The following is a 20,071-nucleotide window of genomic DNA, read 5'->3' on the forward strand; positions in this document are numbered from 1 at the left end:
AGAGTTCCTCACAGCAAATAGTGTTGTGAGTCTAGTTTCTTAGGAGATGAATTTTACCTAGAATATAAATTAAAATGTGTCTCTCCTATGTAACACTAGGTATATGTGAATGTTGATGATTAGAGGTTCCAGAATAATAAAAATATTTACCATATTGAATGTTTATTATGTTCTAAGAATTTTACCAACATCATTTATTTTAATACAAACATTACTTCCTTTATTTTAACACAACCACTTAAGAAGTTAGTATAATTTTCATTTTGTATTACAGAAAATTCTACTGAGAAATGTTATATCTTGCCCAAGATCTTACAGTAAGAAAACTAGTATTCTAAACTAGGATTACCTGAATCCAAAGACCATGTACAACCACTCACCCAATTCTCTTTATTTTAAAGAGATAATGTTTAAAAGTTTGTTTTTCATTTAGCAAACAATGTAACATATACTCTGGTATTGTTTTAAGTTCTTCAAAATAATCCTATGAAATAAGTTCTATTATCCCTATTTTAGAGATGAATAAACTGAGGCAAGGATATTTAAAACCTATCCCAAAAAAGATGTTGAAAAAAAAAAAAGATATACCACTATTACTATCATGCAAAGGACACACAAGCTACACAAAAATTCATGCAATGAAAAGCTACACTTAAAGCATATCTGCCCCCTATTCCCTTTTTATAAGACAGAGTCTTGTTCTATTGCCCAAGCTTGGGTGCAGTGGTGTGATCATAGCTCACTGCAGCCTTGAACTCCTGGGCTCAAGCGATCGTCTCACCTCAGTCTCCTGAGTAGCTGGGACTACAGGCACACGCTATCACACCTGGCTAATTTTCTTTTTTTTTTTTTTTTCGGTAGAAATGGGGTCTCACTTTGTTGCCTGGGCTAGTTTTGAACTCCAGGGCTCAAGCAAGCCTCCCACCTTGGCTTCCCAAAGTTGGGATTACAGGTGTGAGCCACTGCACCTGATCTTTTTATTCCAATTTTTTGCAAAGCTAAAAAACTTTACTGTCCTGGAATCTTCCAGCTTCAACATTTCCTAAAGTATACACTACTTTGTTTTAGTTAGACTTGTGGGAACCCTTGGGAACAAATTTATTAAAAATCCTATGTTTATAAAGAAAACATAGTTTTAAAAAGTGCATTATAAACTACAAATAATTTTGGTATGAATATTATTATTCCCTTTTCCAGTTAGAATCAAACTTTGGGGAATGGGCTTCAAAATTTCCACAATATTTTTAGCCTGATATCCAAATAAAAATCAATGATTAGTTAACTACTAGTGTTCCTCAACCCATCCTGTCCTTCTTAACCAACAAAATGGATTTAAAAAAAACACAGCCAGACAAACAATAAAATTATGGTACAACAAGTCAAAGAAATGCTATGTAGCTTCATAATAATTATGAAGACTATTTCATAATGCAGAAAAATATGTGTGGTAAGACACTAGATGAAGGAAGCATAATAAAAATGGAATATACGGTACGATTATTTAAAAACCACTACATATGTATATGAAAAGTGACTGAAAGGAAAAAGCCCAACAACTACACTAACAGTATATATAGCAGTGAGACTAGAATATTTTTTATTTCATTTTAAATTTTTTCGACAATGGAGTTATGCTATATCTAAAACTTACACAACTTAGTACTAAAAAATTGGGCTACAGCGTAAGTACTCTTTAACATTTTGTCTTTATTTCCTTTATAATTTGCTCTGTAGTTGAATGACAAAACATTCACAATGATATATACCTGGCACCCGAGAGATCATCTGACATAAGTCAACACTTAAAGCGGCAGCCCTTTGTAAGAGGTAACCCCAGGAATGCATCTGAATCTCATATCCTAGCAGAATATCAGGATCATACCTAAAAAAGGAATTTAAAAAAGTTATATAAGTACCATACATTTGAACCTTTAACCAGAATAATTGTTTCTTCATGATATAAGGTACGAAAATAAAAACCTATGTTCTCTAACGGTTCCCAGATGGAGAAGGGATGATACAGTGGTACCTACAGAGTTTTTATACAGGAACAGATGGATGGTTAAGAGTACTTGATTTGAAGCTACTTTCTTTTCTTTTTTTTTTTTTTGAGATGGGGTCTCACTCTGTTGTCCAGGCTGGACTGCAGTGGCATGATGTTAGCTCACTGCAACCTCTGCTTCCCAGGTTCAAAAGATTCTCCTGCCTCAGCCTCCTGAGTAGCTGGGATTACAGGTGCCCCCCACCACGCCTGGCTAACTTTTTGTATTTTTAGTAGAGACGAGGTTTCACCATGTTGGTCAGGTTGGTCTCAGACTCCTTACCTCCAGTGATCTGCCTGCCTCAGCCTCCCAAAATGCTGGGATTATAGGCGATTTGACGATACTTTTGTAAAGTAAACATAATTTTTACTTAGACTGTGTATTTGTTTGATACAAGTGGGAAAAGAAGCTGATGGAAATTGGGGTGGAAGGCAGGCCATTGCCACTGAAGTATATGAGTAAAAGTACAAGTGAGAATATAATGTGGGCAGGGGAAGGTGAAGTGTGAGGGTGTGTGTGGGTATGGTATTTTGAAAAAGATCCCTAGGTCATTCCTGTTGCCATATCTACCCTTCTAATCTATACTGCCCTTAAACAGTTTTAATGCTGAGAAAGAAAAATGAAAATGCCTTCCTTTTCTCACTTAATTTTAGTAATGATTTAGTTCTCACATAAAATAAGGCCTAAGTAATGACAAGTTTGTCCTTTAAATTTAAAAGGATGGTGATTCAATTTAATGGAAGAATGAAATATTAATAGAGGTGGGATTAAGGTGGGGAAGGTAAACATCAGAATCTAGAAGAAAAATGTGCTCCTCGTGGTCAGAGCTTCACTGGCAAAACTGAACCGACCACCTGCGTCCAATCCAGAAGGAGCCTCTTTGTGGCTCCTCTTAGAACCTCCATGTTGTGACCACCATAGAGAAATGTTTAGCTATAAATATGAAAATTTATTTCGAGTAGAAAATTGTGTGGGAGAGAGAGGAACTAATTATAGTTATAAGTTTTGAGAGCAAAAACTATAGTAAGTAGCTCTATCAATTAGCATTATCTTGTTCTTTATAAATGCCAAAAAGCCAAGTGAAATATCACAAGAATTTGAATCGTTGAGTTTTACCTAACTACTCATGAAACACTAAATTGTGAGATGTGCAGCCTGTCCAATTTACAGCATTTAATACCCTAAGCCTCAGCCAATGTCTACAGTATTAGACTACATTAATTTACGGATATAAGCTATCTATGGCTACTCTGCAAGTCTGGCATAACAATGGATCATGACCAGATCACCAGATCTGCTTTTAGAACCAATATGTTAATATTTTATCATAATTCCATAGCTGTCTTCTAAAAATGGGTATGGAATGGCTTTTGTTTTTACCTAGTCAATAAAAACTGGAATGTCACAATAAATGTTTTCTGATTTTTAATTCTGGAGTATTTCAGTGGCTGATGTCAAAAGAACTAGGTTCGAACTTCTGCAACAGCATACTTTTAAATTTTCCTATTCCCTAAAGGCCCTATGAAAGTACATTCTGTAGTATAAATTTTAATATCTGGTGATCTGTTCATAATCCATTGTTATACCACAGACTTGCTAAGCAGCCTTCAAACTTGTTAGGAGAAAAAGATAATAAACATATTATTTATGTGCTTTTCTCTATACAAATAGGGTTGACATTTCTGAGAAAATGGCTTAATTTAATAAACAGCTATTGAAGCAAAGCAATAAGCAACAATAGCATGAATATCCAGAAAGGAAGTCCGGAAAGATCCCAGGGCACTCAAGGAAAGAGAAATATCCTAATACTCTTTCTGTTTAGTCTTCCAACATAACACCCAAACCCTTAACCAAATCTTTTATACCGACTTCATCTCTTTCATTAAACTCTTCTTAGTCCAAAGATAGACTACCTACTTGTCCAGTATATCTCCCTTTAAAACTAACTGTGTAATGAATGGCTACATTTGAGAATTGGGGCAGAAGTATTAAGTGGCTCTAAGGATCATCAGGGGTCGCAGACTTGAAGAATTCTCATACAAACACAACAGAACCCACACAGTTGTCTGCTAAGTACTCAGAGTGGCTCAGAATAGGCATTACAATATGGCCACAGTTGACCTTGATCTTAAGAATTTGGAAGATTCCTGGAGTTCCTATCACATAGTTACCTATCACATATCACAGTTACACAGTTACGACATGAAGAGGATGCCAGATGATTACACAGCCCTTCTGTTTTAAATGTTATAAAGACAGTTCTTCTAATTTCTTCATCTGAATCTCATTTATGCAACATCTTATTATTGCAAGACTTATTCCAGTCAGCTATTTGTTCTGTTGTGGCAACTAAGGGAGTTGGCTACGTACACTTTTTTTTAAAAAAAATAATGTATTGAAAATAACTTTGTCTCAAATAAAAAGTTGTCTATTTTTATAAACTGCTACAGCTCAGAAATGACTGTTGAAAAAAGTTACCCTGTACTTCTCTTCTTAGATTTATTTCACAGATTTTGTCCCTTTAGAAGAATTGTAAAGTTGTTTCAGGTATTTTTTCAGATATATTACATATATTTATTTTTTGACCTGGGGGATGTTTAGTCTTAAGAGACTCTTTTAAAGCTGAAAAAACACCTGTTTTCAAGTTCAAAAGCCAAAGGATTCCATTTTTCTTCTCTACAAACATTTGGAGACAATAACAAGGGCTTGATGACTTGTTCTTCAATTTCTAGTGGGTTTTATTCATTCTATCAGGTTTCTGAAAGTTACAGAAAGAATAAGGTTGGGTAGGTGGGATTAGTGGTAAAAACAACCCAAAACTGTGGATAAAATAGAAGCAGAAGAAATAGGAAAATGGTTTCATTTGCTTAGGTAGAAAAAAGCTGCTTCACAGTTAGTATTTTAAGTAACTCACTATCATCTACACACATGACAGATAAGGGTACTCTAGTAGAGGCAAGGGGCACGGAGCGGAAGGAATCATCTTGAAAAAGAATTCTGAGGTTAAATGGATATGATGTAATATAAATGTAATAGTATTTAGGGAAGAGGAAAAGGGAAGAATCATTGTTATTTTTAAGTTAGGGAGACCGGGCAAAGTAAAGTTAATAGTCCAAGGAAATATAGAAAGAGGAAAATGATTGTGACAAGATTATAGATTAGGTTTTACTTGTTTAATATCACTTTATATTACTTTTTGTGTTTGTCACTTGAAGTCAATATTAAAAATGGAAAAATAAAGATGTATTTTATTCATTTTTATAGTTAGTATCTAGCACTGCCCCTTACACACAGTTAACATTTATGTACTCACTATGTGCCAGACATGAGTTTAAGAGTTCTATGTGCATTATCTACCCATTTTACAGATTAGGAAAACAAAGCTGAGAGAGTTAAGCAACTTATTCAAGACAGAAACACAGGGCTGGCTCACTCCAAAGGCTGTGCTGAGTAGGTACACAACAAATAGGGTGAAAGAATGAAATAATCAATCTTTTTGCAGGGTTGTTTGGACTAATATATAAAGAACACTATAGAATTGAAAAGTTGACATTTAAGCATTTTTCTTTTTATGACAGTTTTGTTTACCCCATTTTCCTTAATTACTAGTACATTTCATTTTATGGACATTTAAGAAAGTTATTATACTTGCAAATGGCTAACAAAATTCTCAATGTTGGCAGGTAATCCTGTCGTTGGGAATATACCTAACAAGGAAAAGGCAAGCATACAAGCCCAGGGATGTTACTGGACACGTGCTGGTACACAAAATAGTACTGACTGAAACTCTTACATATTTCTTTTTCTGAGTTGCTTGCAGAAATAAAAGAAGTGTGGATACTGAAAGCATCTGACATGTTGATGACAACCTCTGTGAGAAGATAAAAGGTAGGACTGACAATGACAAGACTCAAATAGGTGGGAATCTATCTAGTCACCAGTGCTATAAATAGTAAAAATACTTTTTTTCCTTCATAGAGTCGTGGGTAGTAGCATACTATTTTTGATGCTCTGTCATTTAATTTTGTTTTGTAGAAAACACGTTTTGGTTTTCTAATTCTCACAATGGGATTCAATCTGATAACTAGTCTGTAGAATATCATCTTAATCTTTCATGTAGAATACTGATTGTTTTTATAGGATGAAGTTCAACTATATAAGCAAAACAAAAAAGGGTGAGTATAACAACATGCTCATGGACAGCTTTTATCTGTACATCAGGATCCAAAGAATGTTTTCTATCTTGCTTTAGGCATCTAAAACCCTAAACCTAGCAATGGGCAGAATCCTTAAAGTTTCTACAAAGTGAAGCATTTAATAAGAGAGTCCATGGCTACCAAGAGCTACACTCTTGAGAAAATGCAAATGATCCACTTAATGATTTTATTTTTAAATTAAAATATTTTTGTTAAAAATTTTTTTTCATAAACTTGGACAAGATTCTACTATCAATCTGAGGACCAACTACCAAATGGTCAAAAGACATTTTTTAAGGAGCTCTGTGCACAAGAGTATGTAATAGATAGTCCTACATTTATGAACAGATAAATTTATACACAGAATGCATCCCAAAGCTTTTTGAAAATACTGGCTTGTTTAGAACTCAGAAAACTTTAAGAAAGAAAAAACAAACCAAAAAAAGGTACTGAAAGGGTGGCTGGCTCCCAAGGTAGAAACCTAGTTAATGAATAACACAATGGAACTTCATACAGTTCTCCATTATTTCAGCACCACAGAAAAACCAACCTCAAGTACAACTGGGAAGTTAGTTAGAGGCTAAACAAATATTTGTCTTTCACTGGCCCCTCAATCTTGAGAACAGAACACTGCTTTTCCTATCGCTTGTCTAATGAAAATAGTGATGGTGGTGGGAGGTGAGTATAAAGTCTTTCCAAGAGTAACTCTGCTTTCAAGGGTCATAGGAAGGGATTCACTTTCTTCCTATCTTTACTTTTATCTTCACTATTACCTGCAATAGCATGAAACGACTCTCTGAATAAAAACTGGAAAAATCAGATATACAAAACAATACCTCTTTATTATATTTGCAATTTCATGAAAAAGGGCCTTCTCATCAGCAGCATAGGTGACTTCGAGTCCTGTAATTCCAGATCTAATAAGTAATGGAGTCTGATATCTGATATCTAAAAAATAAACAAAATGTCTATTATATATAACATTATATAATAATATACCTTCATAATATAAAAGTAATATTATCCCTTACTTTTAAGTAAAATTGTACTACTGAAATATTTCAAATTAAGAAAACATCCCCCCAAGTAAAAACATAACTAACCCAATGTCTTTAAAAAACTCTCAAAAGATTTTTTAGTTTAATATACAACTGAAAATCCAAATTTTGTATTTTCAGCTATTCTCCTGAAAAGGCTGCATTCACAAAATTCCCTACAAAATGATATATCACTGGCTGGGTGCGGTGGCTCACGCCTGTAATCCCAGCACTTTGGGAGGCAGAGGCGGGCGGATCAGGAGGTCAGGAGATCAAGACCATCCCGGTTAACATGGTGAAACCCCGTCTCTACCAAAAAATACAAAAAATTAGCCGGGCATGGTAGCGGGCGCCTGTAGTCCCAGCTACTTGGGAGGCTGAGGCAGGAGAATGGCGTGAATCCGGGAGGCAGGGCTTGCAGTGAGTGGAGATCGCGCCACTGCACTCCAACCTGGGCAACAGAGAGAGACTCCATCTCAAAATAAATAAATAAATAAATAAATAACATATCTCTTGTGAAGAAACTGTATTACTTTGTTTCTGTCTTTACTCTTCCTAGCAGGAGAGCTTTGCTTAGCACAGGACATTTTAATCTCTGGTATGATGAAAATGCTTAACCACCACCTCTGTAGGAAAAAAAAGAAAGCCTTAATTTGTAGTGCTGGCCTATTTCATGATGTAAGGACCCCTCCCCCACCCTATGACTGATTTCCAACTGCCAAAGTGACAGCAAATAGTTTGAAAAATTCATGAAAATCCAAGAACTGGCTTGTGAGCTGGTATGTGTCAGCTCAAGCACATCACTGAATAAATTGCAAATTCTTAATATGGTTGTATTCTGTGCTAAGACTTCCTCCTCAGTGGACTGAATTCACTTGTAATGGTGACCACTGAAAGCTGCAGAGGGACAGTAGGTATTTTATAAAATGCCTTATATGGCATTCTATATGAAGAACCTCTGAACCAGAAGTATATTATTTAGAAAGAAAGAAAAAGAGATATAAGCAAAGTAACAATATATCTTAAAAGTATCTTATGAACCATTAACTTATAGTGGTAAGATAAACCCTCTATCAGCAGGAAAATACCTGCATATGCATACATAAGGAAGACTGTGCACCTAATCTAGGGATACATAATAATGTGGACTCTGTATTAGTAATAAGTATTTTTATAAAATAATACTTAGAACAAATTATATAAGCTAATTATAAATATTGAGATCTTTATATTGCATTGCTTCTGACTTAAAAAATAAATAAATAAATGGGGTCTTGCTATGTTACCCAGGCTGGAGTGCAGTGGCTATTTACAGGCACAATCATAGTGCACTACAGCCCCAAACTCCTGAGCTCGAGCAATCCTGTTGCCCAGCCTCCCAGGTAGCTGGGACTATAGGCAGGCACCACTGTGCCTGGCTGTTTCTGACTAATTCAAGTAAGAACAATAAATCTAGGACAAAGTTATACACAATCTCCTACACCCCCCTCAGCAAACATTTTAGAAAAGAGTCATCATGCTTGCTTAGATTAGATCTTCAGCACAGGAATTCCCCATTAAAAGGTTCATCCTAGAGTGGGCAGGTATATCATTAATAAAAACGGACAATACCTTGACTGAAAACTGTCTTGTCTTTATCAATCACTATTACACCTGTGAGTTCTGTTTTTTCTGTATCTGGCAGTGGAGTGTCAGATGAGATGCAGTAGAACAGAGCACAGATTGGGTCAAATTCAGGATCCGGTTCTAAGTCTCGTCTAGTTCGAGCATGCAACTCCACACTGATTAGGGTAAGATTTTGTATCTATAAAAGCAAATAAATACTATGTTTTTAAAACATTTTTTAAAGACATGCTCAAAGAAGTATGTAAGGCTCTAGGGAAATATGTATGTAAGATTACAGAAAAAATGGACATAAAGGACAAAGTCACAGCTTAGCACTCCATAGATTAAAATGAAAGATTTTTAATCCCAAGATTAGATTAAATCAATTCATGATGTTATTTCAGAAAATCTGCTCTCAATGACAATATTTAGACTATTTTTCTCAAATATATGCAGGATCTCTCAATTCCTGTTTGAGAAGGAGAATGACTAGTCCAAGTAGTTATACATTGAAACCAAAGTCTGTCACGTTTACTCTTCATATAGTTAGCTAAACTATATAGTTTTACCTGTAGTTTAAAATAAAAAGAGAGCTTTTTTAAAATTCAAATTTCCTACCAATTAATTCACTACTACTTGAGGGCTACTTAAAAAGACTTTTGCATACACTAGGCATATTTTTAATTACAGTTTTTCCTGGAAAAAAAAAAAAGAACTGTTATGGTATCAACTACACAACAGCCAGATTTTTACCCATGCACATTTTCTCTTTAAAATATAATACAAAAAATGTTAATATTTGCTTTTCATGCTTATTTTTCTATGCCAATATAAACTTTTAACTGTAATTCTTAGTTTTCTTTCTAAAATCAAGACAGAGTAAATAAGAAAAACAAAATATAGGTTGAATTCATGATTATAGCTAGAATTATACCTCATCTTTTTATCATGTACATGTACCTGACAATGGAAAACAGATAATTGTTTCAATATTGTTAATTATTCAGATCATATAAATTTAACAAAGGATTTGTGTTTTGTATTTATCTTGCATGCAAACTGTTGAAGAAATATAAATTCAAGTCTCTCACTAGTGACAGGAGTAGAATTTGGTAAATCTCTATCAAAATTAAAATCCATTGATGTGGCAATCCTACTCCTGAAAATTTATCCTAGAGGTAGATACACTCATACACGTAGACAAAATATACACACAAGGATGTTTACTCGAGAATAGCAAAGACTGGAAAAAAACTAAATGTTTACTTGTTGGGGACAGGTTACATAAATTATGTGGTATCCATAAAGGATACACACAATGGAATATTCTGTAACCTTTAACATTTTCAAGGGAATGAGGCAGATCTATATGTCCTAATATAAAAAGATCACTATAATACACTGATACATGGAACCAGTAAATATAGTAAACTTCTATACATGAAAAAATGGAAGTACATGCATAGAAAATTTCTGAAAAGTGACATAAAAATGTAGACATAGTTATTGCTTTGGGGGAAAGAAATTGCTAGCCTAAAGTAGGAGGGAAGCTTACTTTTCATTGCAAATTTTTTTGTCCTGATTGAGTATTTTTGGTATATATACTATTGCATGTGCTCATTGTAAATTTGTTAAATTTTTTTTTTTTTTTTTAGAGACAGGGTCTCTCTCTGTTGCCCAGGCTGGAATGCCGTGGTGTGATCATAGCTCACTGCAGCCCTGAACTCCTGGGCTCAAGTGATCCACTTACTTCAGCTTTCCTACTAGCTGGGACTATAGGTACATATTACCATGCCTGGCTAATTTATAAAACCTTCTGTAGAGATGGGGCCTATGTTGCTCAGGCTGGTCTCAAACTTCTGGCCTCAAGCAATCCTCCTGCCTCGACCTCCCAAAGTGCTAGGATTACAGGTGTGGGCCACCGTGCCTGGCCACTAAGTACTTTTTAAAATATAAAGAACATCAATTATGCATGTATAAGGCATAATAATAAAACAAATACAAATCTACCACTCTCCTCAGAAACATATACTGCTGTTTCTACTTTAAAATATTAGTATTAAAAAAAAATCAAACCACATGAAATGGAGAGCTAAGGGAAAAAACTTTTACTTTTAAATGCATACTCTTCAGAACTTAATTTTAACAATAAGCATGCATTAATTTAGTAAGTAAAAAATTTTTACATGGAAAACTCCTCCCACAAACCCAAATAAAACAAAACAACCAGTTTCATTAGAAAGGGATGAACATGTAAGGCCGGGCACGGTGGCTTACGCCTGTAATCCCAGCACTTTGGGAGGCTGAGGCAGGTGGATCACCTGAGGTCAGGAGTTCGAGACCAGTCTGGCAAATGTAGCGAAACCCCGTCTCTACTAAAAACACAAAAATTAGCCGGGTGTGGTGACGCATGCCTGTAATTCCAGCTGAGGCAGGAGAACTGCTTGAATCTGGGAGGCGGAGGTTGCAGTGAGCTGAGATTGTGCCATTGCATTCTAGCCTGGGTGACAGAGTGAGACTATGTCTCAAACAAAAAAAAACAAAAAACAAAAAACAAAAGAAAAGGATGAACATATGAAAAGACATGAAGACTGAAAACAATTTTAGGTTAAAAGGGTCTTAGAGGTTGATTTTTGTTTACTAGATCAAATTTTCACAGTCAAAATTTGCATTTCTATTCCTTGATAACAAAATGCATTACTGTGCTTACGGGGTATTTTTTTAAAGCAAACTATATAAAGACATGGCTTGAAAGATTTAGTGAGTGTGACTAGGCAAGAGGGAGGTGAGAAAGGGGGACAAAGATTACAACCCTTGTCTTCTGCACTGAGTATTGATGTGCAGAAGAAAGAGAGATTATCCTAGGGTAATGGAAACAGGGAGAAAGGACCACAAGCACAATTTCCTAGAGAAAGGAAGAGAACAGTATTGAGTTCTTCTTTGGTTTATTCCCTGTTTCAACCACCAGGCGGCAGTTTGGAATGTGCCTTGAGATGAGGAAAGCCGGTTATCGGGAGGAAGAAGCTGTCAGAGCAACCAGTGAGACCTCCTGAGTGATTTTAACTTCCAGAGGGCCCACAGTTCTGAAACAGGGTTACCTAGGACAATGTAGAAAAGTATACTTTTCAAATAAGAGAATAATCAAATGTAACACATCTTTTTGCTATAGTCTATCAAATTTGATTTAATACATATTTTTAACAAAGTTTTTAAAAATTTGCTAATTTCAAGTGTGCATTTGATGGTATGTATTACTGAATTTATCACTTAATTTATCTAGGCTTCAGGGGCTAGTATAGACCTAGGTATAAAACAGAAACTGAATGAATGCTGTTGAATGAGAAAAATGTGCAAATGAATAAATGAGGGAGAGACTATGTTCCGATCTAATTCTAAAAAAACATAATTCTCAGTTCAAATTTGAAGAACAAAGGAGGACAGTATTAAAATTTTTCCCTCAGTTTATGTTAATCTAATCTCTAGAACAGTTTACAACAGAATTGACTTGAGAAAAAAAACCACACTTAAAAATTGAATTATAACTTAAAGGTGGTTACTAATCCTCTGCTTTAAGAGCAAAGACATAAAATGACCGTATAAAACTAGCATTGTCCAATAGAAATATAATGAAAGTCACATGTAACTTAAAGTTTTCTAGTAGTCACATTTAAAAAAATAAAAATAGGTTAAATTAATTTAAAAACACTTTGATCTGATCCAATATATTTAAAATATTATCCTTTCAACATGTAATCAACATTAAAATTACTAATAAAATATTTTAAATTATTCTTTCCATGAAGTCTTTGAAATAAGTATGTATTTTACCCTTCTAGTATATCTCACTGTGCATGCTAAATTTTCTACAGAAATACTTGATCTGTAATTTCATAAAACTTAAGAGTAAAAAATACTATTACATACCTATGTTGTTCCAAACATACTTTGAGTCAACTATGTTTTAAAATCTAAATTAAAATTAAATCAAGTTTAAAATTCAGTTCTTCAGTTGTATAAGCCAAATTTTAAGTTCTCAATATCCATGCTGCTAGCGGCTACCATATGACAGCACAGGTGTAAACAATGAAAATATACTCCAATTTCTATCTTACTGCCAGTCAGATATGTGCTTTGAGTTTGTTTTCTGCATACAAATAAATTCACAGTGACCCATTCACATATTCTTTCCAAGGCATACTGTGGCTGATGTATATTTTTGCAAAGTCCTAGTCTTTGGCAGACAGCCTGTGCTGTGAAGATAGCTGGGTTAAGTAGAGAGTACACGAATGAATGAATTTATCCTCTTTTGTAGCAAGCTCTAATCCACTGAGCCAATCAAACAGAAAATACAAGTAAATATCACATTTCAGATGTGATATAACATCTTAATATAATAATCCCCAAAATACAGACTTACTTCTTTTTTTGTTTTTCCCCAGAGAGACAGAGTCTTGCTCTGTCTGTAGCCCAGGTTGGAGTGTAGTGGCGCAATCACAGCTCACTGCAGCCTCGAACACCCAGGATCAAGTGATCCTCCCACCTCAGCCTCCCAAGTAGCTGAGACTATAGGTGCGTGCCACCATGCTCATCTAATTTTATATTTTTATTTCTTGGTAGAGACAGGGTCTTCCTATGTAGCCCAGGATAGTCTAAACTCCTTGACTCAAGGGATCGTCCCACCTCCACCTCCCAAAAATCTTTTCTTATTTTAATGTCCATAAGCTGAATTTCAATTATGAGATTTGTGAAAGATATGAAATCACAAAGCAGTCTGAGCAACTTAAATGCTTTAAGTTTATGTATTGTACATAAACATGTAAATATACAAAATAGTAAAATGAGAACAAGATGAAGATTAACAGAATAGAATTCAATATATTCCTCCCTCGTTAAAAAAATTCCATGCTTGTTTTATAGAATAAAACAGGAGTTAAATTGAACCAATGTATGTGTCCTTACTGTTGCAGTTTTACCTCATGTAAAGCTTTTGCCTCCTGTAAGTTTCGTATGCTGACTTTGAAACCGTAAGTATTGTTTAAAGATGGTCCATCAATCTGAGAAGTTTCTTTCTGTGGGGTATTTACTGCTGCAAATTGATTCTATAAAAAAAACACACACACACACACACACACACACAGCCAGAAAAAGATACGTGAGCAATCATTTTTCTTTTGATTACTTATTCTCAGATACTATGCTTTATGTGTTTAGTAATAAATGGTAAACTAATATCATCTCTAAGTTCAAGAACAAACTGTATTTTATTAATGTCATTTTCATGCTAACAAAGATATCAGAACTGGATACATGTAGAAATATAAGCAAACCATATGTTATCTCTCAGTTCAGAAGCCCCCAATACTGAAAATAATAGTTTTGTAGGGAGTTGACATTTATACCACATGGACATTTATCTTGACCTTTCTTGGAAGTAAGACAAGCAAGCAATCAATATATTTCCAACTACTTTGGCTAAAGTTTGTAAAAGATTTGAAACAGTGATTTGTATTTTACCCTAATATAACATGTGTCTGAAAGATGAATTAAACAATGTAAATAATCTTCAAAGATTCAGAAAAAAATGGAATCTTTCCATTTCTTACAAAATTATTTTTTCCAATTTCTAAATCTATTAACTGTTTTCTCCAAAGTGTTATGTTCACAACACACTGATACAGTATTTTTAATATAGCTTGTAATTCAATAGTATTTTATGAATGAAAGTTTAAAAAGTTTTATAATCTCAGAAATACTAAAATATATTTTATGTAGTTAATGACATTTATAAGAAGTGGCCAATATATAAGTGATTTCTAGCATATATTTCCAAGGATGCATGTCTAATGTATATTTCGTTCACATAGCCATATAATTCTAAGTTTTGTCATATTTTTAGTATTTGAATAAAGACATTTGTGACTTTCCAGAGTTTCAGTAGTAAATAATGTTGCTTTCTTTTGCTACTTAGTAAAATAAATTTTAAAAAATCAATAAGGTTATATTTTAGAAAAAAGTAATAAACCAAGAAAAAGGATATATTTTTGGTGGGATCAAAAATCACTTACTTGAGGTCTGCTGTCATTGGATTGTTCTGATTTTGCCAGTAATCAGTTAATGTATTTGTATCCTCATAATCCACATTTTGGCTATCATATTCACTTTCTCTGTAATATTTGTATTTACATATAAGAATCTTTTAGATCCCAACAACAAAAAAAAAACTAAAAAAAGGCAAATTTTTGTTGTCTCAAAGATATGCAAATAATGATGCAAAAATTTAAGTAACAAAAATTTTTTAATTGAGACAAAGTTAACAATTATCTAACCGAAATCTAGGAAAAAGACTGGATCTTCCACTGATCTTTAAAAATGTTTAGTATAGTTACCTTTGCTTGTGTTAACAGTACTCTTCTAAGAGTGTCAGTATTACTTCCTTTCTTATTACTCAACTTCTGTGTTTTTGGTTCTGTAGAAAGAAATTTAATATTTAACATGTATATCAAAATTACCTGCTTCTGGTTTTTAAAAAACCTTTTGTTGTTCTGAACACTTAAGTACCACTTGTGGGTGCTGTCCTATGAATTCCCCCCAGAATTTCATAATTTAAAAATGAAATTCGAACCTCTGATACCAACCAAAATAACATTTTGGCATTTTGTATTTTAAATATGTTTATGTTTTAATTACTGAGTTTTATACCTCAGTCATTAACCTAGAGAACTGTTTAATTCATTTATTCACTTATTTATCAAGTATCTATGATGAGGAAGAAAAGACATAATCTCTGCCCTCATGGGGTCTAGAGAGAGAATCAGACATTCATCAAACATACTAGAAAAATAAAATTATAACTGCATTAATACAACAAAGGGGAATATAATTGGGAATTTTTATGTAGTCAAGGAGATTAGGGAAGGTTTCCTGGAGGTAAAATCTGAAGAGAGTAGTAACTAACCAAGAACAGAGTGGGGATTTTTCCCTGATTACTGTGCAAAAGAATTGGAAGGTACTAAGAGTAGATAAAATGGCTGGTGCAGGAGCCCAGGCAAGAGATGATGACAGTTTGGCCTAAGGTTGTGGTGGAAGAAGTACAATAAAGTAGATAGATCTGGGTTACTTAGGAGATAAACAAGTGATAAGGCTTGGTTAGGGACTAGAAACTACAAGGTGGGTAGTGAGGGAATGAGGTGAGTGTTAAAAATAAATTCTATGTTTCTGACTTGTGTAACTGAGAGATGATGGCACTATTCATTGAAATAAGGAAAACTGAAAGAAGGCCAGATGGGTTTTTATGTGGAGGCATGTATATGTAAGTGTGTTGGGGAAGTGGTGGTGAATGTATGCGGTGAGATTGTGAATTGGTTTTTAAAATACTAATCTTGAGGTGCCATTTAGCATTCAAGTGGAAATGTCAGACAGGTAGTTGGATATAGTGTTCTGGAGCTTAAAAGAGAGATCTGAACTGGAAATATAAATTTGCGAGTTATCTGTAGTAATCCTGTGGACAGGAATTAGATCATTTAGAGAAAGATATAAAGAAGGCTTAAGATCAAGCCTTAATAAACTCCAACATTTAGATAACAACTGAGAATAATGAGAAAATCAAGTGGGAAAAAACCAGAGAAATAGGAGGAAAGCCAAGTGGAGAAGCTCCAAGAAGGAAGGTAGGGTCAACAAGAAAATGGCTGCTTAGAGGACATATGATAAGACTCAGGAACATCTATTGGTTTTAGCTGTAAGTTTACTGGGAATCTTTACAAGAGCTATAATGTAGAATGACAGGGGCAGAATTCAGTTTAGAGTGGGCTGAGAAATGAGTAGGAGGTAAATAACTGGAGTTGTCAAATTAGATAAATCTTTAAAGAAATTTGGCTTTGAAGGGGAGGAGAAAGAGTAGAAGCTGGCTGGAGACGTGAGGTCAAGGCAGGTTTTTTGTTTCTGTTTTAAAATGTGGGAGACCTGGATATGTATAAAAGCCAACAGGAAAGTCAACTTGAGAAGATAAGCCTTTTGAGAGGGCTCCTGCATTTCACCCACAAGACAGGATGGAAGCAAATATAAGTAGATTTCACAGCAGAAGGACAGAGTTGCCATGTGACGACTTTCTAAGACACGACAAAAAATATTTGCTGAGCTATACCTTCATTTAAAAAGCTCTGATTTTCATTACAGTCTAATGTTATCTTCATTTCTATTTCTCAAGAACAATTATGGAGACTTCCTGTTATTTGTACACTTACCTGTTGATAATGGGCTAAGGCCAGTTGCTTCAGGAAGCCTTTCCACAAGTTTTCTCTGTATGATTGGTGTACTATGAAGGCAAAGTGATTCACATTTCCCAGTTCTTGCCCTAGTATTAATTGGAGATATCACTAGAGGCTCTTGAGTCTCACTGCAGGGGCTTTTTTGTATACCATCTTTTATTGGCTTTAAGAAGTTCTCAACAGCCAATGAAGGCAGCTCCTCTACTGGTGATGAGGGTCTATCATCTCCATTTAACGCTTTGGAATCTGGGGATATTGGTTGTTGCCAAGGGGGAATTACTGGAGAATCAGGGGAGCTATAATTAATGTAATAGTTATCATCATCATCTTCATCTTTTTCGGGATCACTTGCAGAGGCAACTGGTGGCAGCATCTGACTTTCACTTGCAGTTTGACTACATCCCGTGGTTGGTGCTTGTAAAGCAATCTGAGAATTATCAACATCCTCCTTGGTATGTGCTGTAGTGGGGAGTATACGTGGACTTACATCCATTTTTGGAGGCACTACAGGTTTGTCATCTGGGTTAAATGAAGAGCTAAAGTTCTCAGCAGATTTTACAACTCCAGTTGGCTTGGGTTTAGGCAGTTTCTTGGAACGTTCGTATTCTTCTTTGGCTTGAAGCCACACTTGAACCAGTTGTCGACTTGGGGCACATTTGCAAGGCATAATCACAATTTTTTTATCTTCAACCATCTTAGGGCTATTACTTGACCCTTTATTGACAACTCCTTGGCCACTGCGAAGGGGTGACCCTGGCCTTGGATTCTGAGTCATTGCTGAGAATGCTGTTTTCCAAAGACAAAGTCCTTCCAAGGAAAAGTCTCCCTCAAACTCAGCCAGATCATTTGCAAGTCGAGTTTCTACCATGAGGAGCCGTCCACCAATCTCCCTATAACAACATATTTTAGAACAACTGTTTTGTTTCGAAGAGCAATTACCAAAATATTTAACTCCATATCCTAGATAAAGTCCCTTTTGGAGTCTCAAAAATGTCCATGTCTATCTTCCCTGCTCCCTCTATATTATGCAGGTACACTCTATCTTTAGTCTCAATATGCTTTTCCTCACAGGTATATGACTACTACTTAATTTCCTTTGGAAGGTACCATTAATCTTAGGGAGAGAAGGTATTTTTTGTTTTATTTTAATGCCCCACGAAGCCTTCTGTCCTTCAAGGAGATGACGCAAACTTATCAGATTCCTTTCCTCTCCTAATCTTAACATAATTTTCCCTTATTACCACATATGAATAAAAACAATGAATTTATCATTCAAATACTATGTCCCTGGATATTATTCATAGCTTCTTCCTATATTCTCCAGTATCTGTAGTTTAGCAAAGCCAGTCAATTCAAACGAATCTTCGTACTCTCAAATTCCCTTAAACAGTTTAAAAAACATACCAGCTGAGGTAAATTACTCTAATTCTTTCTTCCCATTCCATGGCAGGGATTAACACTGACCTAACTTAGGAGCTGGCAGAGCCCACAGGATGCATGGCTTAAATGTTACCAATGTATGAATATGTGGGAAATCACTAATGAAAAGAGTCTGGTTTCATTTCCAATAGTTATCAATATTAAGTGAAACCACTGTCTTTCTCTAATCCCTTGATACTATTTCTGCTTACTACAGCAACACAAAATAATTCTACTTCTTCATGTTAACTTTATTATGGATATAAAGTTAATTCATAGTTTTTTCAATCACTTCTCTTAGGGCATGATTCCCCAAATGTCCCCATCATTCTCTACATAAAATCCACTAACTGGATTCATGTTTTCGGATTTGAAGCTGAAAGAAGAGCATTAGGGCTACTCTGTCTCCTTTATATGAAAAGACTTTAGCCCCTACTAGTTAACTCCATAACCAGCATCCAGCACTGTCCCTGAATCCACTCTTGGCAATGTGAAAAAATAGAAACAGAATTAATGCTGTTGAAGGAAATGAATACACATACCAAGTGACCATACCCAACTCTAATACTAAGGATAGAGGAGTCATAATGAGGTCAAGAATAAAAAATGGTGAGGTGTCAGGAGGCTGAGGCAGGAGAATGGCGTGAACCCGGGAGGCAGAGCTTGCAGTGAGCCGAAATCACGCCACTGCACTCCAACCTGGGCGACAGAGCCAAACTCCATCTCAAAAAAAAAAAAAAAAAAATGGTGAGGTGTGGTGAATTCAGTTCTCTTACATATTGTCAGCAGCATGGTAATTGCTATAACCCACTGGGAAAAAAAAATCTCCTAATATGTATCAAGAGCCTTAAGTTTTTCAGTAATCCTACTTCTAGGGCTATAAGGAAAAACTCCAAAATACAAGAAATGCTTTAAGAAGAAAATGCTAATATCTTCTTAACATACATAATAATATACATAATATCTACAGTGGCAAAATTGGAAACAACGTTTCTGTCCAATAATATATACATGATGCAACATATGCAGCGATATATTCAAGAAACATTATTTGGAAAATGTTTACAATATAATGTTAAGTGAAAAATTTGGATATAATACTGTGACTACAGTAAGATCACACTTCACAAAACAAACTAAAAACTATACTTTTTAAAAAAGAAAACAATACACATCAAAATATTATGGTGGCTGTTACTACATGGAAAAAAGGTGTAATTTTTATTTCTTCTTTCATACTTCCTAAATTTTCTATATTGAATATACAGTTTCTTTTTTTTTTTTTTTTTTTTTTGAGACAGAGTTTTGCTCTGTCACCAGGCTGGAGTGCAGCGGCGCGATCTCAGTTCACTGCAACCTCTGACTCCCTGGTTCAAGTGATTCTCCTGCCTCAGCCTCCCGAGTAGGATTACAGACACATGCCACTATGCCCAGCTAATTTTTGTATTTTTAGTAGAGATGGGGTTTCACCACGTTGGCCAGGATGGTCTCGATCTCCTGACCTCGTG

General features: G+C 34.9%; 1 protein-coding gene across 8 annotated transcripts in view; it reads right to left on the reverse strand.

Annotated features, from left to right (window-relative positions):
- REV3L (REV3 like, DNA directed polymerase zeta catalytic subunit) overlaps nt 1-20,071 on the reverse strand; it is a 186,778-nt gene that overhangs the window by 49,965 nt on the left and 116,742 nt on the right. For all 8 annotated transcript variants that reach the window (XR_010118720.1, XM_063630973.1, XM_063630980.1 and 5 more), the window contains 6 exons: nt 17,121-18,034; nt 15,267-15,346; nt 13,854-13,979; nt 8,887-9,079; nt 7,075-7,186; nt 1,767-1,882 (listed from right to left, as the gene is read on the reverse strand). Coding sequence is in view for 7 of the 8 variants with exons in the window: in XM_063630973.1 (XP_063487043.1) it covers nt 1,767-1,882; nt 7,075-7,186; nt 8,887-9,079; nt 13,854-13,979; nt 15,267-15,346; nt 17,121-18,034 (1,541 nt within the window). In the remaining variant the exon portion in view is untranslated. The remainder of the gene's footprint in view (nt 1-1,766; nt 1,883-7,074; nt 7,187-8,886; nt 9,080-13,853; nt 13,980-15,266; nt 15,347-17,120; nt 18,035-20,071) is intronic.

The sequence above is a fragment of the Symphalangus syndactylus genome, chromosome 2 (genome assembly GCF_028878055.3).
Source record: "Symphalangus syndactylus isolate Jambi chromosome 2, NHGRI_mSymSyn1-v2.1_pri, whole genome shotgun sequence".
NCBI classification, from domain to species: Eukaryota; Metazoa; Chordata; class Mammalia; order Primates; family Hylobatidae; genus Symphalangus; species Symphalangus syndactylus.